The sequence below is a fragment of the Pseudoliparis swirei genome, chromosome 24, assembly GCF_029220125.1.
Source record: "Pseudoliparis swirei isolate HS2019 ecotype Mariana Trench chromosome 24, NWPU_hadal_v1, whole genome shotgun sequence".
In the NCBI taxonomy this organism is placed as follows: Eukaryota; Metazoa; Chordata; class Actinopteri; order Perciformes; family Liparidae; genus Pseudoliparis; species Pseudoliparis swirei.
Window position 1 is genome coordinate 20,382,779 of NC_079411.1, and position 20,370 is coordinate 20,403,148.

General features: G+C 41.9%; 1 protein-coding gene across 1 annotated transcript in view; it reads right to left on the minus strand.

Annotated features, from left to right (window-relative positions):
* LOC130190649 (E3 ubiquitin-protein ligase SMURF2) overlaps positions 1-20,370 on the minus strand; it is a 56,599-nt gene that overhangs the window by 30,919 nt on the left and 5,310 nt on the right. The window contains exons 2-3 of the mRNA XM_056410171.1: positions 2,334-2,372; positions 472-580 (exon numbers count right to left, since the gene is read on the minus strand). Of these exons, the coding sequence (XP_056266146.1) occupies positions 472-580; positions 2,334-2,372 (148 nt within the window). The remainder of the gene's footprint in view (positions 1-471; positions 581-2,333; positions 2,373-20,370) is intronic.

A 20,370-nucleotide genomic window follows, 5' to 3' on the forward strand; every position in this document is an offset into this window, starting at 1 on the left:
AAAAATATGATGATATTTACTATTTAGCCAACTCCATCTTCTAATATCCAAAACAGGATGAATCTGCTATCTGAGGAAGAAGGAATTCATAACAGTACGTGTCATATTTTTCTCCCAAGAAATCTCATATGCATTTGACATTCGTCAGGGTAAGGCCAGAGGTAAGCGATGTCTCCAATCTCACTCTACAAGATGTTTTGTTCGCACATAAAACAGCTCAAAAGCTTTATAGATGGCCGTCTGCACAGTGAAGAGACGACTCAATCTGCATTCCTGAAACACTCGTCATAGCAGTTCCACACGGAGACATACGACAGAGCAAAGCCAGCATGGCATCTTTCTGTAATAACAATGCTTCCTGTACGGCTTCAGATTTTCAGTCGCGTATGACCTCATACACAAATGCACGCACAAATACTCGCTGCATTTGTTTCAAAATGAGGCATCAGCACAACAGGATTGTGAACTTACAGATCATAATGTTGATTCCACTTTGGGTCCAGCGTATTTCTCACAGTATCTGTAGAGTGGCATTGTCCTGAGCCGTCCACCACCACTTTGGCAAAAGGATCTGGCAACCCTGTAAAACCAAACAGAGGCAAGAAAAAAGGTTTAATTGAAAACATAAAAAGGTCTTTAATGAAGCAACCATGTGACATGTTCAGCCCCCCATTTGACTGATTTATATGAGACTGCAGTAGCAAGTTTATCTCACAATCCAGTTATTCGGCAGCACACTTATCACATTTCAAACAGAATGTTTGGCCTGCAGCACCAGCCTCGGAGAATTTCCCCTCTATTGCCTTTTTAGCTGTTTCTCTGCAACCTTTTTACCTGCCAAGAGAATCTCCTAACATATTTACCACAGTTGTTTATATCACCGTAAAGCAAACGTGCAGCAGCAGCAGCTCACAGATCATATCCCCTGATGCACCCATCTTTATTATGGGTGATTTTTTTAGCTGCTCTGTGGATAAGTCCCGTAGTCATATTTTCTTTACACAATACTTGGCCTACAAGACATGTTATTGTGTTGGACCTTTGATGTGGGACCATCAGGGGAGTCTACAAATCTAATTGCAAAGTTCCTCTGATCATAATACTGCTCATTAAGTTAGTTCTCCCAGACTATTTTTCATGAGATACTAGTATCCAGTGCAGATTTAGCCATTTTTATTCATAGCATTTAGTAACATTGACTGACGTATGTGAAACAAATCTCCTTTCTAGGACGTTGAAGCTTTACTCTACACTATACGCTTCTCTATAACAATTAGGATAACCTTGAAACAGTATCTTATTTTGTTGGAAGTCTGACAATCTGATAATGAATCCTTTCCGCCGTGTTTATCTGGTGTTCTCAGTGTGGCTGTGCATGTGTACGTCTAGGCACCGATACTTCAAGTCAAACCTGTTCAGTCACCCTCATGCTTTTGTGAGACTTCCCTTTTTGTGATGACAAATTAACTCGCTATTGTCCGTGTTCATGACTTCTAGGTTAATGGAGAACCAAACCACAAGCTAAACACCAAATACAATTTAACACTTTTATTCTGGCCAATTAGTTTAAAAGACGCAAGTTGCTCAGGAGGTATTCTTTTGTGAGAAATGTCTCATGAGCGAAATAACACGTCTCCTCTTACATTAATGCCAGCGACAGGATGAGCGGCATACACCTAAACATTAACTAACAGTAAATTAGAAGCCAGAGAGAAAACAACACACCTATTCATCCCACTATGACCTCCAACTATCAGTATTTCAGTCTTCGTACATTTGTTTTCACTTGTGTTTTATAGTCTACTCTCACTAAAAGGGTGGAGCACTGTTTAGTCTCTCTGTATTCTCATTGGCTCGCTTTCTAAAAGAAAGGCACACATGGCAAGCAGGGCCTACTTGTATCAAACGGAACATATTGAAGTCTCCTTTTTTCCATACTTTGCAAAATTAGCATGATACGACTTGCCATGTGATGCTTTTACAACAAAATGCTAAATCAGGAGACGAAATGTCTTAATTACACAGTGAAGTTTGTGTTTATTATTAGATTATAAGATGTTCTTTTTATCAAGTTTAATTAAAGCCTTTTTTTATTTTTAAATGAAGTCTACTGGCTGTTTCAGTGGACCTGATATGTTTTGCTGGAGGTTTGGGTAGCGGTGGGTCCATCTGCGTAACAAGCCTCCTGGTGTGTGAAACAGACACACAGCTCCTGAGGGACTTCCTTTACAGCACGGCTTCAAAAGGCCAGCAAGCTGCCACTGCTGACAAAGCCCGTTTCGATGCACAAGGGAGGGAAAGGGACAAGAATAGCAACATGCAAAAATACTTACGGAAGAAGTCTTTTTTTGCCAGGTTCTTTGCACACAGGACTGGAAGAGAAGAAGTACAGAGATGTTAGTGTCAGGCAACAAATTAGATGAAAAATAGGTGATAAAATAAAAAAAACAAGCCAGAGATGATTTTTACAATCAACTTGGCTGTGATCATATATATAGTCAACTTTAAATGGCACGTAATCGTTATACATCTTTATACACCTGCAATTAAAATGAAAAATTCTCCAAAATAATCTTTGAAATTATGTTTAAAGCACAGTTGTAACACATTGACGGTTTCTTTTGAGTGATTATTAATCACATCTTTTTGCTAACATATAGCTTAGCCCATTCTCATCGTCCCATCACAGGCAATGGATCAGTCGTAAGAGTTCCTCATTTTTAAATATCGAGTGAAGGAGCACTTTTTCCTGTCTGAAGCAAGTCCTTCGGGGTTTGCATCACAGACAACGTGCAATAGCTTTCAACAGAGGCCAACAAACTAAGACAAGTCTGTAAGTCTGTGTTTTGTCTGCTGTTGTCTTTTTTTTAATCTTTCTTCCTAAACGTCTACCTCCTTTGTTAGAGAGCCTGGGTAAACTGAAGCAGACCAATGCTTTGTTTGGAGCTGGCTAGACAATCCTGTGACAATTACAAAGCGAGACAAAGTAGGCCCTAGCCCAGCAGCAACAACTACGAGCAGTGGCAGACAAAACCAAAAAGACAATAAAAACGGGTCAGATTGAGAGATGTGACGGACCAATAACTTCTCTATATGAATCCGAGTTGGTGCTAAACTCAAAGCACATTACAAAGCTATTTATAAAACTGCTCAATCTCTCTGCAAGTGCTTCCAATCATCCGTCCAGTTTTTTATTTTTCAAAACTTTTGATTCATGGAATGTGAAGGTGATATACAATGCAGGTAGACTTTTGGACCACGTCAGATGTTGATACAAGCACAGAAATACACATGTATTAGATTAAGATCCCAAACAATGCTGTGCTGAAGACATGTACATGGTTTACTCAATAGATCATGTTAGAGCCTGTGAACCTGCCACGATGAAGAAACAAGCACCACTTCCGAAAAAGATATGGACAGGCCTGGGAAACCAACCTAGCATTAAACCCATTCAGTGTGGAGACCTTGACAGTGACCAAAATGACAGTCAAGACCAATCAGACAGAATCACAACACGGGAAAATAGACGATCTTAACACAAACCAAATTATACTGACTGAGATGCCTGGATGAACACTAACCATCAGCTTGTCAGGGGAAATTACACTGCCAAAGCCGACAGTATGGGCACAGGCCAAATCAGAGGCCGCCAGAAAAGCCTCATGTGGGACTAAATGGACACAGTGTTGACGGCAGACGGGAGGAAAACAGCAGACAGAGGCCTGAAACCTTGGCAGACCATTTGTGGACAGAGATTCCAACCAAAGTTAAAATGGCTCATCATCTTAGGCCTTAACCCGTGCCTTAAAGATACATGTATCAGCCTATTCTTTCCACTTGTATTCCAAGATATTAGCAGCAGAGGTTTAGTGACAAACTGCACGTTGTCTATTGGTTTGGAAATGTTATTTAAAAATAAGCTTTTTGTGGCGCTTTCTCATAAACAAACAAAAGTCATGTTCACATTTAGTGTTACCAAAATGCAGTGTGTTTATCTTTGAGGTCTAACGGGCATGTAGAGTGAATTTCCTTCCTCACAAAACATTTGCAACGCCGATTTATTCCCAGGCTAACAAACTACTTCAGAAAAGTTTTGAACCATGCTGTGTGAAATTCACCTATTATTCATATATATATATAATATATATATATAAAGAATTAACGTTCACTGCTCCAGTGGCTCAGACACGATTGCCACAGAGGGGAAAAACCTTTCAGGCATCACTCACGACTAAAGCAAAGGGCAAAGTGTAATTTAAAACAAAGTAAGGCAGGCTGAGAAATGTCCAGAAAACCTCTATTCAGCTAAATACTGCTTCCATAGATTTCAATTTCATTTTAAAAGGAGCCCCACAAGGATTTAGATAAACATTCCTAAATATGTTCATAATCTTATCTGGGCTTATGCAGACTCTATAACTGTGGACCCGAGCATCAATGAAGAATCAAATCTCATCCCTGTAGGGATCCAGCAGTGTTGAATAATTGCCACGTGAGCAGGCAGGCCATGGTGACCCGGATCTGGCCGAGGACCAGACTCATTCGGATCCGAACACTGAAAGCTAGGTCAACTAGGAATCAGTGAACGACCAGAAAGCCGTGGGGCGAAGCTGCCCTCAGTGTCCGTGGATCATCCACCCCACCACTAACCCCCATTTTATCAGTAAGAGGAGAGGCAATACATCCGGCTTTAACACCACTGGCCTGTCAACAACCAAGCAGATGAGTAGATGATAACCATTTCCCCATCACCACACTGAAATATTTTGGGAGGGGATTCTTCTAATCACATTCCTGCAGACTGTGAGCGAAAGACTGAAATTCATTCTCGGCCTTTTGAGTAACTTTTGAGCAATTCTCATTTTATCACCCCTTTTTTTTTTAACCATAAGAAGGTTTCAAAACATAATGACTAAGACAGAATACATAAGACAGATGAGTCATACCCTGAAGTTACAATTTAATCTTTTTATATTCGGCTACCCTTGACATAAGAAATCTGGTGTGGCTGAATACTGGATGAGCAACAAGGTCTCACAACAGCATTATTATCTGGAGAACGTTCAGACAGCTGATCTTCCCACCAGCTTAAAGATATTGATGGCAATAGCAATCCTTGTAACAGTACTAAAGCCAGATGAACTGTTCTCTAGCATGCCTCTGGTGGTGATGTGACTCTTTCCATGATCAACACATGAGAGTTCACATTAAAGTCTCTGCAAAATGACAAATACCCTTTCTCAGCTTTAATCTTGGGTCTGTAGTCAGGCATTTTTATTCAGTATCTTTTGTAATTCAAATCCCTCTCTCGGCTTCAAATTGTCGATGACTCATCCTCCACTCGGGGTGTTTACAGCTGTACACCGTTCAAATATTCTGTATTTACTGTGAAAAAGGGTAACGGCACAGAAACTTCATTGACCACCCAAAGCTGCACTTGCGTTAAACCAAGCTGTAATAGTAGTTAAAGGGTCAAAAGGGGGTCAACTCTGCGCCATTGTTTATCAAAAGGATCTGAAACAGCTGTCGTTTCAGGACCATTTGTAGGCGAGTCACCCCCATTCCACAATGTGAAACAAGCCGTAAATCAAACTGTCACACTAAAAGCAAGCCTATCCATCTCAGCAAGTAACGTGCTGCGATGCCTTTACCACCGTCTGGTAGCTTAAAGAGGAGGAGGCAGACAGCGGCCTGTCATTTTTTTATTTTTCGTTTTAGGATAGTATCTTAATTTATAAAGTATACAACAGCACAGGTGTAGTATTCAAATTATACCATCCTGTCTTTCAAATTAAATAACATTGAACATTTTTGGGAGAGTGTACATACAAACAGAAAAATACATCAGACAAGGGGGAGACTAGGGAGGGAGAGGGATAGAGGTCGGAGAGGTTTCCTAAACTAAAGCAGCGTTGCAGGGTCATTCATTTATTATCTCCACAGGATCTGTCCGTTTTGGATTTGCATATTTCACCCACTTGTCCCAGAGTTGAATAAACATACTTCTCTGAAGGCGGAGGGAGAAGGTAATCCTTTCCATAGCATAAATGTCATTTACGATGTCTATCCACTCCTGAATCGTGGGGGGCTCAGGAAGCAGCCAGCGTCTGGTGAGCGCTTTTTTACAAGCGGTTATTAAAATGCCAAACATGTGTTTATCTTGTCGCCCTGTTTGAAAATCAAATTTTCCAAAGAATAAAGTTTCAAATTCCAGGGGCAAGTCAGTGTTAAGTATGATTTCCAATATTTTATGAAAGTCTGCCCAGAAAGGCCTGATGACAGGGCACTCCCAAAATATGTGCCAGTGATTTGCTTCCTGTCATTTGAACCAGACAATATGACCGTAGGCCGACCATCGCTTCCCATCTCCAGGGGAACTGGTAGTGTGCCGTGTAAGCCCACCCCTTTATTAAGCTCCCAAACAAGCATGTGAAGACATTGAAAGTAGAGAAACTATTTATTATGACGTCTCAGTGCTTTTAAATATGTGCAAATGACTCATGGTTAAATGTGTTTAAAGATGTCATACTCAACCTGTGTGGGTATCACGATTGACTCGTCGCCTCATGTTAACAATCAGGGCACTAAAGAGTTGAGTCGGTAATCCGACGTGGATGAGTACGGACGCGCCTTGTGTTCCACGATACGAGTTTGCTTGACTCCCCAAACACCGTCTACATTGTGGGAGAATCGTCTGACCATGATCTTAAAATTGCTTCAGTCCTTACTAGCCGTCCATGTTTGTTGTGCGGAAGTCAAGCCGCTGCTCTGTGGTCGCCTGTGTCCTAAACAACATGTAGTACTATTACACATCCCTCTGAAATAGGACTTATGCTAAATATATATACACAACACCCTGATGGAACATTGACATATACATACATCACTGCAAAAGTATGCACACTAATAGAGTGCCCGTTCTAGTTATAATATGCATTACAAAAAGCAAGGCCCTAAGCATTCATGACAAAATATGCACAATGGGCCCTTAGACCACAAAGAGAGGCAGTCGGCGGGGTGGGGGCTTTGTCTCGGTCTGTCGGAAGACAAAAGGTCAAGCTAACGGGTAGCATTAGTTGTGGTCAAAGGGTGAAAGGTCTTAAACTGTCAGGCATGGGGGGGGTGCCCGTTGTTTTCTCGAGGGAGTCTCCATTTGTAATGGATGCTTAACGCCTCGCGCAGTTCGTTGGAAAGGGGCGGTAGTTGTTCAACTCCTTTAGAGCCGAAGAGGATGCTCTCTTTGAAACCTGCACCACAGTTTGACGGGTCAGGTCATTTAGCTTGATACTCAGTGGAGTGTCTTTAAAAAATAATTAAAAAGAACAAATACTGCTGGGAGGGCTATCAGAAAGCATATTAATGAAGACATTTCATTCTGAGTGGTTTGAATCGGCCCTTCATTAATGGTGGTTATTATTAATTCTGAATAAGAATTGAAAGCCGTGTGAAAATGTGCAGCACAAGAGCAAAAAGTTTTTAAAAAATAGTTTGTGCCATTGGTTAACCCTTGTGTTGCCTTCGGGTCATTTTGACCCGATTCAATATTTAACCCTCATGTCGCCTTCGGGTCAATTTGATCCGATTCAATGTTTAATGTCGGTGTTCTTTCGGGAGTCAACAAACAAACATAAAGTACCTCACACTTAAACTTGGAAAACAATATTAATTCTAATAATTTTCTGGAGATTTTAATAGCTGGGGTCATATTGACCTCAAGGGTAAAATATGTTAGTAAATATAAAGGTAACAGGAGGGTTAAACATTGAATCGGGTCAAATTGACCCGAAGGCAACACAAGGGTTAATGGTATCAATGCATAAAGTAGCATATTTTATAGAGAAGATAAAGATTGATCAAATGACCTGAAGGTCTTGTAAATTCATTGTCGTGGGGAAATTATATTTCGTCTGTGAGGAAAGGGGACGACAAGACAAAAGGACATGGGCTGCACTCGAGTTCACAATAGCGTACGATTTGCACTCGACCACCAGCACGCCGCTAGCCTCTTGAACATTATTAAACCACAGAGCTGGGCTGCTCTGCCCAAGACCAAATGGTTTGCGGTCAGTAGCTCCACTGGACCATGATGTGATGCGTGTGCACTGCCAACTCTACGGTCAAGTGTGGCCATTTTGTGGTCCATTTGTTCAAATAATTCTCAGACAGCGCTATAAGGACATGAAAGTAGACTCGCACTGCATCAACATCCAGTTGCTGAGCGTAGCTGCTGATACGGTCATGAAAAACAGTGTTTGAGAGCAGTGGTGATTCTAGGCTCTTTTAATTTCATCTGTATTTGGTTCCGTCAGTAAGTGTCACCAACATACCATTAGTCAAATTCAAGGTGTCATCCTGAAAAGAGATTATGTGATTGTTTATTGCTGTTTTCGTCTTTAATCAACACCATTCAAAAGATGAGAAGTGTCACCAAATATTAACTTGGTCAACAGTGTGAGTGCCATTTAATGCTCAGCACACTGGAGTGTGACTTTGGCTGTGTAGGAAACTCAAAAAGATTTAAGTCTCAGTTAAAACCCCTAAGGGCGACATCTTTTCGGGTGAAAATAGGCTTATTACATTTCATTTAGCTGACGCTATTATCCAAATCGACTTACAATCCTGTTGCATTCATACACCATAGATACAGCTACAGGGAGCAACTCAGTTAAGTATCTTGCTCAAGGACACATCGACTGATTGAAAGACGGACCTGCTAACTACTCACCAACAGTCGCCACTGTAGTCTTGCAGTACTTCAAATATTGTTTTGCAAAACATCAGTTCTTTCCAAAAAGCCTTTCTAACACACAAATACAGAAGAACTCATTTCCAACAAAACAAAAACACAAGACAACAACAACACACATGTTCAATGTCCAGAAAGAGGAACTGGAAATATATCCTGGTGGAGCTAAACATCAAATGTGATTCATGAACCGTAGAGACATATTTCAGGTTGTGGTGTCGAGCGTGATTATCAACTCGATAATTGTAAACTCTACTTTAGAGTGCAGAAAGCCATAAAGTTGATCATGACTCTTTCAAAGGGTACTGCTGCTTTTAGGTCATAGGCATGCGATGCCCTAAAAACGTCCTGCCTATCCACAAGTAGGACGTTAGGATAACAATGTTTTTGGAATCAGGTAGCACCACTGACAGGACATTGTACCAAGACACCATCAAAGAGGGAAGATGAATAATGCAAGGGAAAAGTCACACACTGAAGGAACATCAATATTCTCCAAAAATCTAGGTTACCGAGTAATGAAATGTGCATGTGGGCCACGGCCAGAATTTGATTCCCATTACCTGTGCACACTCTACCTGATGCCAGCCAACGCGGGCTCTGTGCAGAGGGCTGCTTCACTGATTCCACAAAGACAAGACACTTTCAAAGCATCCTATATTTCTGGAACCGCATTGCTCGATTTAAAAATCAGCTAACGTAATCTTACTTAAAACAAATAGGCCATTATTGAAGCATAGCACAGTTTTAACAATTTTTTCAAAACAAGAGACCTCCTACATTTAGAGACGCAAACTGATTTTGGAGTAAAGAAAACCGTAAAAACGAATAAGAAAAATCGGCAAACACACCCCACTGACGTCCCCCGACTCATTAGTGTCAGTCAATCAGATTTGAAAGGGAAGGCCCACATCCTTCGCTCCTGTTATGACTCTTGCTTCAGCCCCATGCTGTCTCATTCACAGCATTGTTCAACAGTGAAACAAAACACTTCCTTTTCCCGTCCTCACGCCTCCCTGGCGGGCTCGCTCCCTCACTAGAAAACCCTGAGAGTACATGTTGGAAAAAATGTCGCGCACAAGCGCACTGTGTGTATGTTGCCAACTTCATGCTACAGCGGCAAGTACACACATTGATGAAGTAGGAATTAGCATTTAGGTGACTACAACTGAGAAATGTTGCCTAAATGGGGATCTGTTCTACAGTGAACTTCCTCTGGAAAGCCATTACTACATTTCCCAACCTCCCACTCTGAGCCGGGCTCCAGCCCAGTGAATGCTCAGGATGCCAATTATGTCATTTATTTGAGAAGCCAGCCGTCTACAGCTGACACTCCCCTTCCTCTCTGCTCCCCGAGGAGACGCCAACAATCTGGAGTCAGGAATCTGGAGTTGAACGTAGTCACTACCCAGAGGAGGAGGGTTGGTTTCGAGAGGGGTGAGAAGGTAAGGACGAAATGTTCATCTGGAGACATCTACGGTGGAATGGAGGGAGGAATGTGGGGAGGGTGGAGAGAGGTCCATCTAGTGTCACACATCTGTGGAATGCAGACAGTCGCGGGGGGAGAAAGGGAGAGAAATATGGGAGAGCAGTGGGAGGGAAAGAACAGGGAGAAGTTAATTTGGACCAGACTTTTGATGGTGATGAAATTCTGGCAACAGTGGAAACACTAAGGGAGTAGTAGCAGGGATGGGGGAAAGAGATAAGGGGAGATGAGGAGCCATACAAGAATGAGCAAAGTAGACTATAATCTAGAAACAAAAGGTATGGTGTGTGTTGGGGTTATTCAGCATTTAAAATCAGTGAAATCTCCAATATTGGACGTCTCAAAATTTGTTAGATGACATTTACCATCCCATGCTATTGTCATGCAGTGATATCGAGAGTCATCTCATCTATCAAGATGTATGCTACTCTGAAATACACCTTTATACAATACACCTGAAAGACACCTTTTTTAAGTCTTTCATAAATGCTTCTACAAACAACACTAAATAAAAAAGAAATGGCCAGAGATGGATAGGAGGTAAGCGGGGAAAAAAAGATTTTTAGGTAGAGGCAAGCTGCCACATAATGAACAGATGGTGAGTTTTGATGGTAGGAAACTAAAGAAGAAAGGTGATATAAAGGAGAGAGGAAACGGATATGGGGGGGGGGGGAGAAACAAAAGAATTAAGAAGGTGGAGAAAATAAGCCAGAGGGATTCAAGTTTATCTGAAGCCTGAGTCACAAAGTAAATGAAATATTCATAGGGAAGCTGACACTGGACTTAGAGACAGCCAGGTGTAATATCATACCACGGGAAAGTAATTCCCATATGACTCATTTGGTACCGTAATCGTGCGTCAACATGGGAGATGTTTCAGTCCAGTTTTTCCAGTAACCATTAGCTTGGCCTTGTGGATGCTGCATCAATAAGTTTAATCAGTAAACAAATACATAAAATAGAGGCCACAAGGTAGAAAATCACACAGACTGTATAATTAATTCACCTAAGCATCAGTGCATGAAAGTATTTTGGCCTCATCAGAATTAAAAGGTACGGTTTCTTTCCTTTAAGATTGTAGTGCGTATCGGGCTCAAAACTGCAACTACCTGCAGCTGTTTGTCTAAACCGTTCACATAGTGCATTCGAGGGTGTATGTGTATTCCCATATGAGAGCAAGGATTCCCTTCTTCAGTCTGTGTATGCCCAATTAGCCCTTAGAAACAAGGGAATGAGGGATGACAGAGGGAGAGGAAGATAGCGACCATGACTGTGGAAAATAGTATTCAGAAGTTGTGGTGGGGAGGTGGAAATCTAGAGAGCGCTAAGGAGGAACAGAGAGCAATAAAAAAGGAGAACTGCAGTGATGGAAGAGAGGACAGGAACAAGGAAAAGAAAAGAAGAAGGCTGAGAAATATGTGGGGAAAAATAAAAGCAGCAAAGAGGCGATACAGAGGAGAGGGTGTGATGGAGAGAGGCAGAGAGGAAGCACTGGGTAATAGATCATGTTATCTCTGCATCCCACACCTACTGAACAACAAGGGATAGTTGTACTATTGAACAACTGTTTATTTAGTATAGACTCCACAAAAGCGCACACACACGTATTATGCTCAGACATATATTGATTTCTACAGACTGAGACTGTAAAAATACATCAAATCAAACCTCCATCAGTCTCTCGTGTATTGTGGTCCATGCCAACTACAACAGAAATGTCCACATTAATAATGTAGTGTTCTGCAGTCAGTGGTTTGTCAGACAGTTTTCAATATGACTTATTGTCAAGAGTTGTTGAACTTGTTCAAGTTCCTCAAATTGCTACTGCTAGCATTGCAGTTTGTTCAGCTTTCCACACCTTTTTAACCCACACATATCCATGTCGTCTACAGTCCACATGTTTCAACTGTGCTTCAGACTCAAACACACAGGTGCAGTAGAGTTGCTGCTAAACAGATACCAGATTGGGAAATGCCTGAGAAAGCTGGATCGGGTATCCGAGTACGCACCAATAAGATATCACCATATCACAATTTATCTCCAAAACGTGACACTCGCTACCGGAACAGTTAGCACGATGTGTTCGTTAGTGGTGTAACTGATCATAAAAATCTTGGTAGGGATCGGAGCAGCATCATTAATGATCCATATTAGCAGATACAGATCCCTTTGTTGTATGATTATAGCAGCTGGTATACAAGTCTTCAGACTATTTACTTTGTGCAACCATCCCAAAAATGATTTCAACCAGTCTGAAGTCAGTGAAAAACATCAATGTTATTGTCCTCTATAGTAGTTATGTTCTTCATAAAAGGCAAACAATTCAAATGATAAGGAAATAAAGGATTGTAGTTTTGGGTATCAGAATTGGTATCGGAAAGGAAACATTATATCAAATCATCTCTACAATGAACCAGTTTAAAGTGGCAAATATGCTGAAACTGTCAGGAATTATTCAGTCTGATGTGTACAGATAGTGGGCCATACACAACAGTCTGCTGTTGTAAAGGGTTAACGGACTTGTACACTCAACGCGCTTGTGTTATACATATGGGCGTATGAAAGTTCACATGCACAATATGGCTAAGCCACTGGGGAAGTGAAATGCCATTACAATTACGGTAAATGCCAGTTGTAGCTAATATCTCTCTATTTGTGCTGTGTTTCTATTCACTATCCTGAACAGAAGAACAGATTGAGAGGAGCAACCCTCAGAGGGAAGTGTTTAGAAGTGCGAGACCGAATGGTGAGAGACAGCGCAGTGTGAGCGATGAGGCAGTGTTTGCCTGGTTTCCAGTCGCTCTGAGAATGAATGACAGAGAGAGAGGTTACTTTAGGCTACAGTAGTTTTCCTCATCTCTGGGTACACATAAATATGCAGCGACGCCTGGCACAGTTTGATGGTGGAATCCAGGGCTGTTTGTTGCCTGTGGGTGGGAAGTGGTGCCGTGTGGCACCGAAGGACATCTATGACGAGACAGCAATAACCTGACACTGAGCAAATATAGTTCTTATGGACTGAAATGATCCAACAACGGAACATCTCATTACTTAAATTAGCATTGGTTGCATAAAAAACTAGAGCGGGCACTCGGTAGAGTGCATACCTTCGCATATCATAAGATTGGGCATTGAATTATGAACATTTTGGCATTAGTTGCATGCCAATTGGATACAAATTGACCAAATTTCATGCGATTCAAAGAAGATGTTGACATTTTCATGACCTTGACCTTTGACCCGATCGATCCCAAAATCTAATCGAATGGTCCCCGGATAATATCCAATCATCCCACCAAATTTCATGCGATTCGGTTTAATACTTTTTGAGTTATGCGAATAACACGCATGCACACAAATAAATACACGGCGATCAAAACATTACCTTCCGCATTTTCAGTGCGAAGGTAACCATCAACTCTAAAAGGGCACCGACACACCAGGCTGACAGTCGGCCATTGGCGAACGCCTGTCATCCCACTTCTTGGAGCGTGTCCCGCACCGATGGCACTGGTCGGCCCTCGTTGCGGTGCGTCAGCCGAACGCTGCTCGTTCTTTGATTTGTCGGGTTTAGGCCTTCATTCACATTTTCATGAAACAGACCAGGCCCTTATACTGCTACATTGAAAAAGGGATTCAAACTAAAGTGTGTCGTCAGGTAGCTGTAATGCCATGCATGCAGGCATTTTGCTAAATCTTGTCAAATCTTTTACAATTCCTAATATGACGATTACAGCCTTTAAGAATGCAACAACGTCTCTCGCATACACATGTGAGCTTTTAATTGCTCTAAAACTAATAGACTAATTAATTGATTTAGTAGTAGTATCAAACGTGTCTACTGTTGGTGCAAGAGGGGTCGAAGCCTTTGTTTCTCACACAAGATAGTTAGCATGTAAGCAATCCTCTTTCATCATTCTGGCCCTTCGTAAACAGGCGGGAAATCCTGCCCTCACTGTGACGATGTAGAGTGGAGACGGATGGCGTGGCACACCGGCGCCGTCCTAGCAACTTGATCCTCATGATTAAAACCACGGAATCACTCACGTCCTCCGACTGTCTCTCTCTCCCACACTGAAAACAGACTCGGAGCAGGGGGATGCAATTTGAGTGGCAGTGAAAGTCTGCGTGTGTGTTTGTGTGTGCGTATAGCAGACATGCTGAGTGGTCTACCAGACACACACACACAAACACACACAGGGCAGTCTGACTGCAGAAACAGTAGCAGGAGAACAGTGAAGGTGAGGAAAGGGTGATCCTTAGAGTCTAACACTTCTGTTATTATTATTTTCTTTTTTTTAAACCACCACTAAAACGTCATCTTTTAGTCTTTTAAGAAAAAAACTAGTAGAGTTAAAAGTTTTTGGTTTCGTTTCATTCATTATAAGAGCATTCCAGTTAGTTTGGGATGAAAACGTTTTTATTTTATTTTATTTAGCAACAGATTCTGTCGTTTCCCCTCGTTTCAGTTCTTATTGAAGTTAAAGGCAACTAAGTATTTTGCAAAAAGACGTCTGGACTAGATCAGCGGGGGGTGGGGGGAGAGGAAGGAAAGAAAGAGAGAGAAATGACAAAAAGAGATGAAGGACATCCTGTTTAAGAAAGAAAAGAAAACCGAAGAGAAAGAAGGAGCATTAAAGTCAGACGCACATAAAGAGACACTGCAGTGGGGTAGAGAGTTCAGGCAGTGAAAGGAAGAGGGCCAGGCAGGATGCAGTTAAGTGCAAAAGAAACACTGAAGTTAAATCACATTTGTAGACCGATTACCTGCCTTTTCACGTGTTCCAAATGTAATTTCTGAGAGAGGCTGTGAGAGATATAATGCTCTTGCCCTATATAAAGAAAAAAAGGTAATATTTTTTCTCCATATTCTGCAGGGAAATCATCCTGAAGCCCTTGGAAAGTTTAATGTGTTCTGCATATTGAAGACCACCTCCGTTCCAGTTGGAGGCTGTTATGCAATAGTGAGGTGTTCAGTCTTTCCATTTTCCTTCTCAGAAGTACGCGGATGCCACCAAGTTCAACAGTAATTTGAAAAGCAGATAAAACGAAAAGGGCTGACCGCAGTCAAAAAAGTTGCACACTGCAAAAGCCATATTTATAGGCTTTATTGTGATACAGTTAATAAGAAACCAATACATAATAATGTAAATGCATTCCATCAACATGTGTTATTTGTAGGGCTGTCAATCGATTAAAAAAATGTTACTAATTAATTGCACATTTTGAAATTCATTAATCGCGATTAAAAGTTTTTTTTCTTCTAAAGACGAAATCTTCTAAATGAACGAGTAATCCCTTCAGACAGCGTGTATTTTAGACACTTGTTTAATTGTATTCTTTTTAAAGACAAAACTTCACACAGAGCTGTGTTTTCAAAGAAGCTCCTACCTATAAAGTGCCAGCGAGGTATTTAATATCGTGGATGATAAATTGTTTCTTCAGTGAAACATCCAGATTAGTAAACAAAGGTGTATTTGAGACCCCATTGGTCCTGTCATCTTTAACACTGAACAACAGCAGAACCAGTGGCCTTGGTAAACTGACAAATATGTCACGTTAACCCTCTGGAGGCTGGGCTTATTTTCTCGATTTTACACAAAAAATGTAAATTCACCTTTTAAAGTCTTTTGCATGTGACACATCCCAGTGTTTCCCCCACCATTCTATCAGGGTGAGGCCCCGCCCCCCTGTAATGTTCTCTATCGCGCCAGATTACAGCAGAAGTAATGTACGGTTCTTTTCTTCAAGACGTCTTTGTTCTTTTATTAAACTAAACGTCTGTTGTTGGTCGTCTCTACAGCAGCATGTCATTCTGTCTCCACGTGTCGGTCACTCTTCTCGGCTCTCCGTCTCGCGCGCCGCAGAGCTCCATGCCGGAGCAACAAAAAAAGTCACCTGCACCCTTCCGCCCCGCGTCACCGACACGTCGCCCTCTGTTTCTCTGTGAATATCGAGGAGCAGACGGGAGGAAGGCGGCGGACTGCCGCGGCTTGACACTCACAGGAGTGCAACAACTTCAACGCACACCGGAAGTAAACAAAGTTGCGTTAATTGCATTAAAATATTTTAGTGCGTTAATCGCGGCCAAATTAATCGCATAGATTAACGCGTTAACGCTGACAGCCCTAGTTATTTGTATTGAATCGATTCAGTTGTTGTCGTAAAGTACCGAACTGAAGTTTTTTCGGCCAAATATCATATGCACAAAAGGTTTGAGTCCAATTGAAAGCACGTAAGCTCCCAGTGTTGCTCATGAGTGAGAACAGTAAAGCTGAGTTATGAGTGTGGCAGCGCCCCGCGAGATTTCATTACAGAGTCAGTCTCTCCTCACATGCCAAATACTTCCTAAAAACACAGCACTGTGTCGAGATACGCAGACGGTGGCTGAAAATGCTGCGCCAGCTGGAATTTGTCATTTTTAACGGTAATGTTTCAAAACAAATAATTTTGGGCCAATCGGATATCAAGTTTCATCCATCTCGAGTTAATAGAGGGTTACCAGCTGCACACATCTGACATATCTCCAAAGCAATGCTCCTGTATGTCTGAGATACTGTGGTCGTGTTAAATGTGCTAAAACCTTGCCGGAAAATCCACAAGTCAACGAAAAACAAATGTATCAATGAAACAAAAGGGTAGAATTCAACCCACCAGAGACCCAGGGGTCCCCCGCTGCATGACATATGAGCAGAGGAGAAACTGAGATGACCACAAACTGTGCGGAGCTCTGCGTTTACTTTTTTTCACCCGCATTATTGAATTACATCCCCGTAAATCAGTATCAGCAATACCACAATCCAAAACAAAAACCCATACCAAGAGCTTCATTTCGGCAACTCAAAGATGGACAGCGTAAGGAGAGCAATTTAATAATAATAAAATATGCGTGTGGTGTGTCCACTTTCAGAGGCCGTCATGTTAATTAATACATTTTTATTTATACAAAAAAAATCCCTTCTCGAACAACTCTTCAAACCAAACCGTAGATGTTGAGGGCAGTGGGTTTAGGTTATCTTACCGAGACTCTAGCGTTAAATCCACATTGTGATACTAAAAAGACAAAAACAGCCTGCTGTGTGCCACCATCACAGCATCCAGACTGCTGGACCTAAGCGACTGCTGGCCAGGAGAGCCGTGGGTTAGAGAATACTGCATTGGCTCTGGCTCAATGTCAGCAGATTAGTGGAAAAGCAAGAAAAATGGGTGAGCCAGCACTGTGGCGATGTAAACTCCTCTCTGCATGAATGACTCAAGGAGTCTCACAACAAAAAGGAGCCCCATAACATAAACAAAGCAGCCACTCAATTACCATCCACATTCCCTGCACTTGATAGTGTGGCGCTAGCGTGTCAAACGCAGTCGCATTCAGCAGGAAAGCAATGGAGACAAAAAAAAGTGCTAGACTTGGCAGGATAATCTCGTCTGTGAATCAGACAGCAGGGAAATCAAAGTGTACAAAACGTACAGTTTCCACTAAAAACATCCTGCGTTCTTCCAAATGTTTCACCACACAAACACGCAGAGGCCTGTGCTTTGCCACAGCAATACACTTGCATAAATCAAAGATTTTATTTTGTGGAAAAACATTCAGATGAAATGAGACATCATACAAGTGTCACCATCCTGCTATTGTCCAATTTAGAAACATTGGGTTTGGATTATCTCGGGTCGGTGAAGATATCCGAAAGTAAAATATAGAAACTTGTTTTGGATTAACACACGAGCAGAGATCATTTTTCATGTTTCCACTACAAAGTAGGCACAATGTGCTGCACTGTTTCGTGTTGTCTGCTGCATCTGAAATCCATCAAGCCCTGCATTCTCCCTACAGATATACAGATAACGATAAATACAGCTGGGACAGCTGCATGACAAAGTGAATACAAATGCTTCAATATGATGAAAAGAGCCCCATGAATACTGAAAGAGTGTATAGTGTAGTGTGTGTGTGTGTGTGTGTGTGGTCAATTGAAGTACGTGCTTGTGATGCAGACTAAACAGAGCGGGAGGAAGTTTGGGTATAGAGCTCCACCACAACACAGCGACCCCAGACACTAGAGGCAGGACCAAGCAGTAATCCAGACAAAGAGACTCAAGAGCATCTTCTTTTCCTTGACATCTGTGCACAGAGACCAGCCGTTTTCCCGAGCGCCTATGACAAATCCCGAGCGCCTAAGGCAAAAAAAAGTCTGCGATGGAAAAAAATTTAAAAAAATCGCCGCTGAGCGAGGCGCGCGCGAGCCGAGAAGAGTTGTTGACGGGGGGGGAATAGTAGGGGAAACACTGGAGTAAATAAGCGTGTCTTCTTGTCTGATCAATACGCAACTGTGAGGTGCGCGAATGTACCGAGCGGACAGCTGCTGATCACTCACTCAACAGCCCGACCTGCATGAATAGACGGTGCGCAGAAATTTTTTGGGAGCACCGAAGACCCATTTTGACCCAGGAAAAACCCTGGAGACTAACCTATAGTTCAGAATATTGACACGAGAGGACACACACACACACTTTAACCAGCCTTATTTCTCATGACCATGAATTTTTACACGGAGGCATGCATCCCATAAAGTAAGACTAGTTTACACTTTATTAAAGAGTCTGCCACTACCTCCTGCCTCAAATGCCCTGGGCAACAGATTTAAGCATAGACTAATGTTCTTTTGTGTTTTTAACATTTAAATGGAGCCTTTTAAGATCGGAAAAGGTGCATGTCATCAGTGCGAAGGCGTCCGTCTTGTGCCAGACTTCTCACTGGGGCTGCGCAATATATTGTGTCTGAATCATTTGCCCTATAAGCACATGCTTGCAGATGAATAGCATGTGTCCAGTAACCTGTAGCACTATAGTGCAATTTTTGAGATAAAAAGGCACTAAGTCAATGTTTTATATGAAAACACAATTGAATTTCAATTTTGCACAAAAGAAAAGTATTTTGAAATGTCTGAAACAGATGAGACAAATGCAATTGGTGCATCCCTAAAAATTGGAGACCATCTTGTGACGGTCAAACCAGAATTTCTGCCAAATGGGACCAGAGGCGTGAAGTGGGTTGGCCAATGGCCCCTTCAAATGTAGCCGTCATTTTGATCTCACCTACAAACCTGTAACGAAACCTGTGTGCGAGGTATGTTGGAGGGCACAACGAGTAAGAGAGGACTTAAACACGAGAGAAAACTCATTACCAGAGACATGATGAATGATAAATGAGAAGAGTATGAACGTGAGATGGGCGGAATGACGACAGAAGGGCTGATGACAGCGGCGGCGGAGGACTGCCCCGTTTGGGCAGCTCTCTGGTCTTGGCTGATCAAATGGAAAGTTTGAGCTAAATCACATAAACACAAAATAGCAAAGAAACAAAGAATGTACACAGACATTGAAAACCTCTATACCCTCGCAGATGTCTAAAGACGAGGAGTAAAACGTTGTGATACACCATATGATCACAAAGACACATTTATAAAAGTCAAAGCGGATGTGTCTGTTTCTAGAGAGCAAAAGCCAGAAGAAAGCAGTATGCGAATGTGCATGTAAGCTTGAACATCAAACTTTAGTGCATGCTGTCGACAACAGAAGGCTGAACCTCAGACATCAGAAAGGCAGAGGAGTGCAAAGATCAATTGCCCATTGCCCACCCCAGACGACACACTGCGTTTCCAAAGTAGAGTAGAGTTGCACACGGAATAGCTCAGGGTTACGAGGGACTTTCTACATGGGGTCGTCCTTATGATACGAGATTCAATCTGCATCATATTATCAGATTTCCTTCCATCATCTTTACTCTTTCCTGACAACATATATTCTGTTTTATGAAATGCACCAACTAACCATCAATGTTGTTGGTGCAGGCGATGTTTTCAAGGCAAGGCAATGTCACCCCCCCCCCATATTTGTCAATCTCTGTGGTATTTTATATTTTATTCTTGTGTGTTTAGTTTATTGGTGCTGCTACTGTGACGACAAATTTCCCCTTGGGGATTAATAAAGTATATCTATCTATCTATAGCAGAAATGTAGGCTGGATAAATCTGGGGGAACCCTTAGGAAACGCTCAGTATTTTAAAAAGGCAATTTCTACAGGAATATGGAATTTTGAGCAGTGCCTATTAATTACCTCATAACTGGGTCAAAC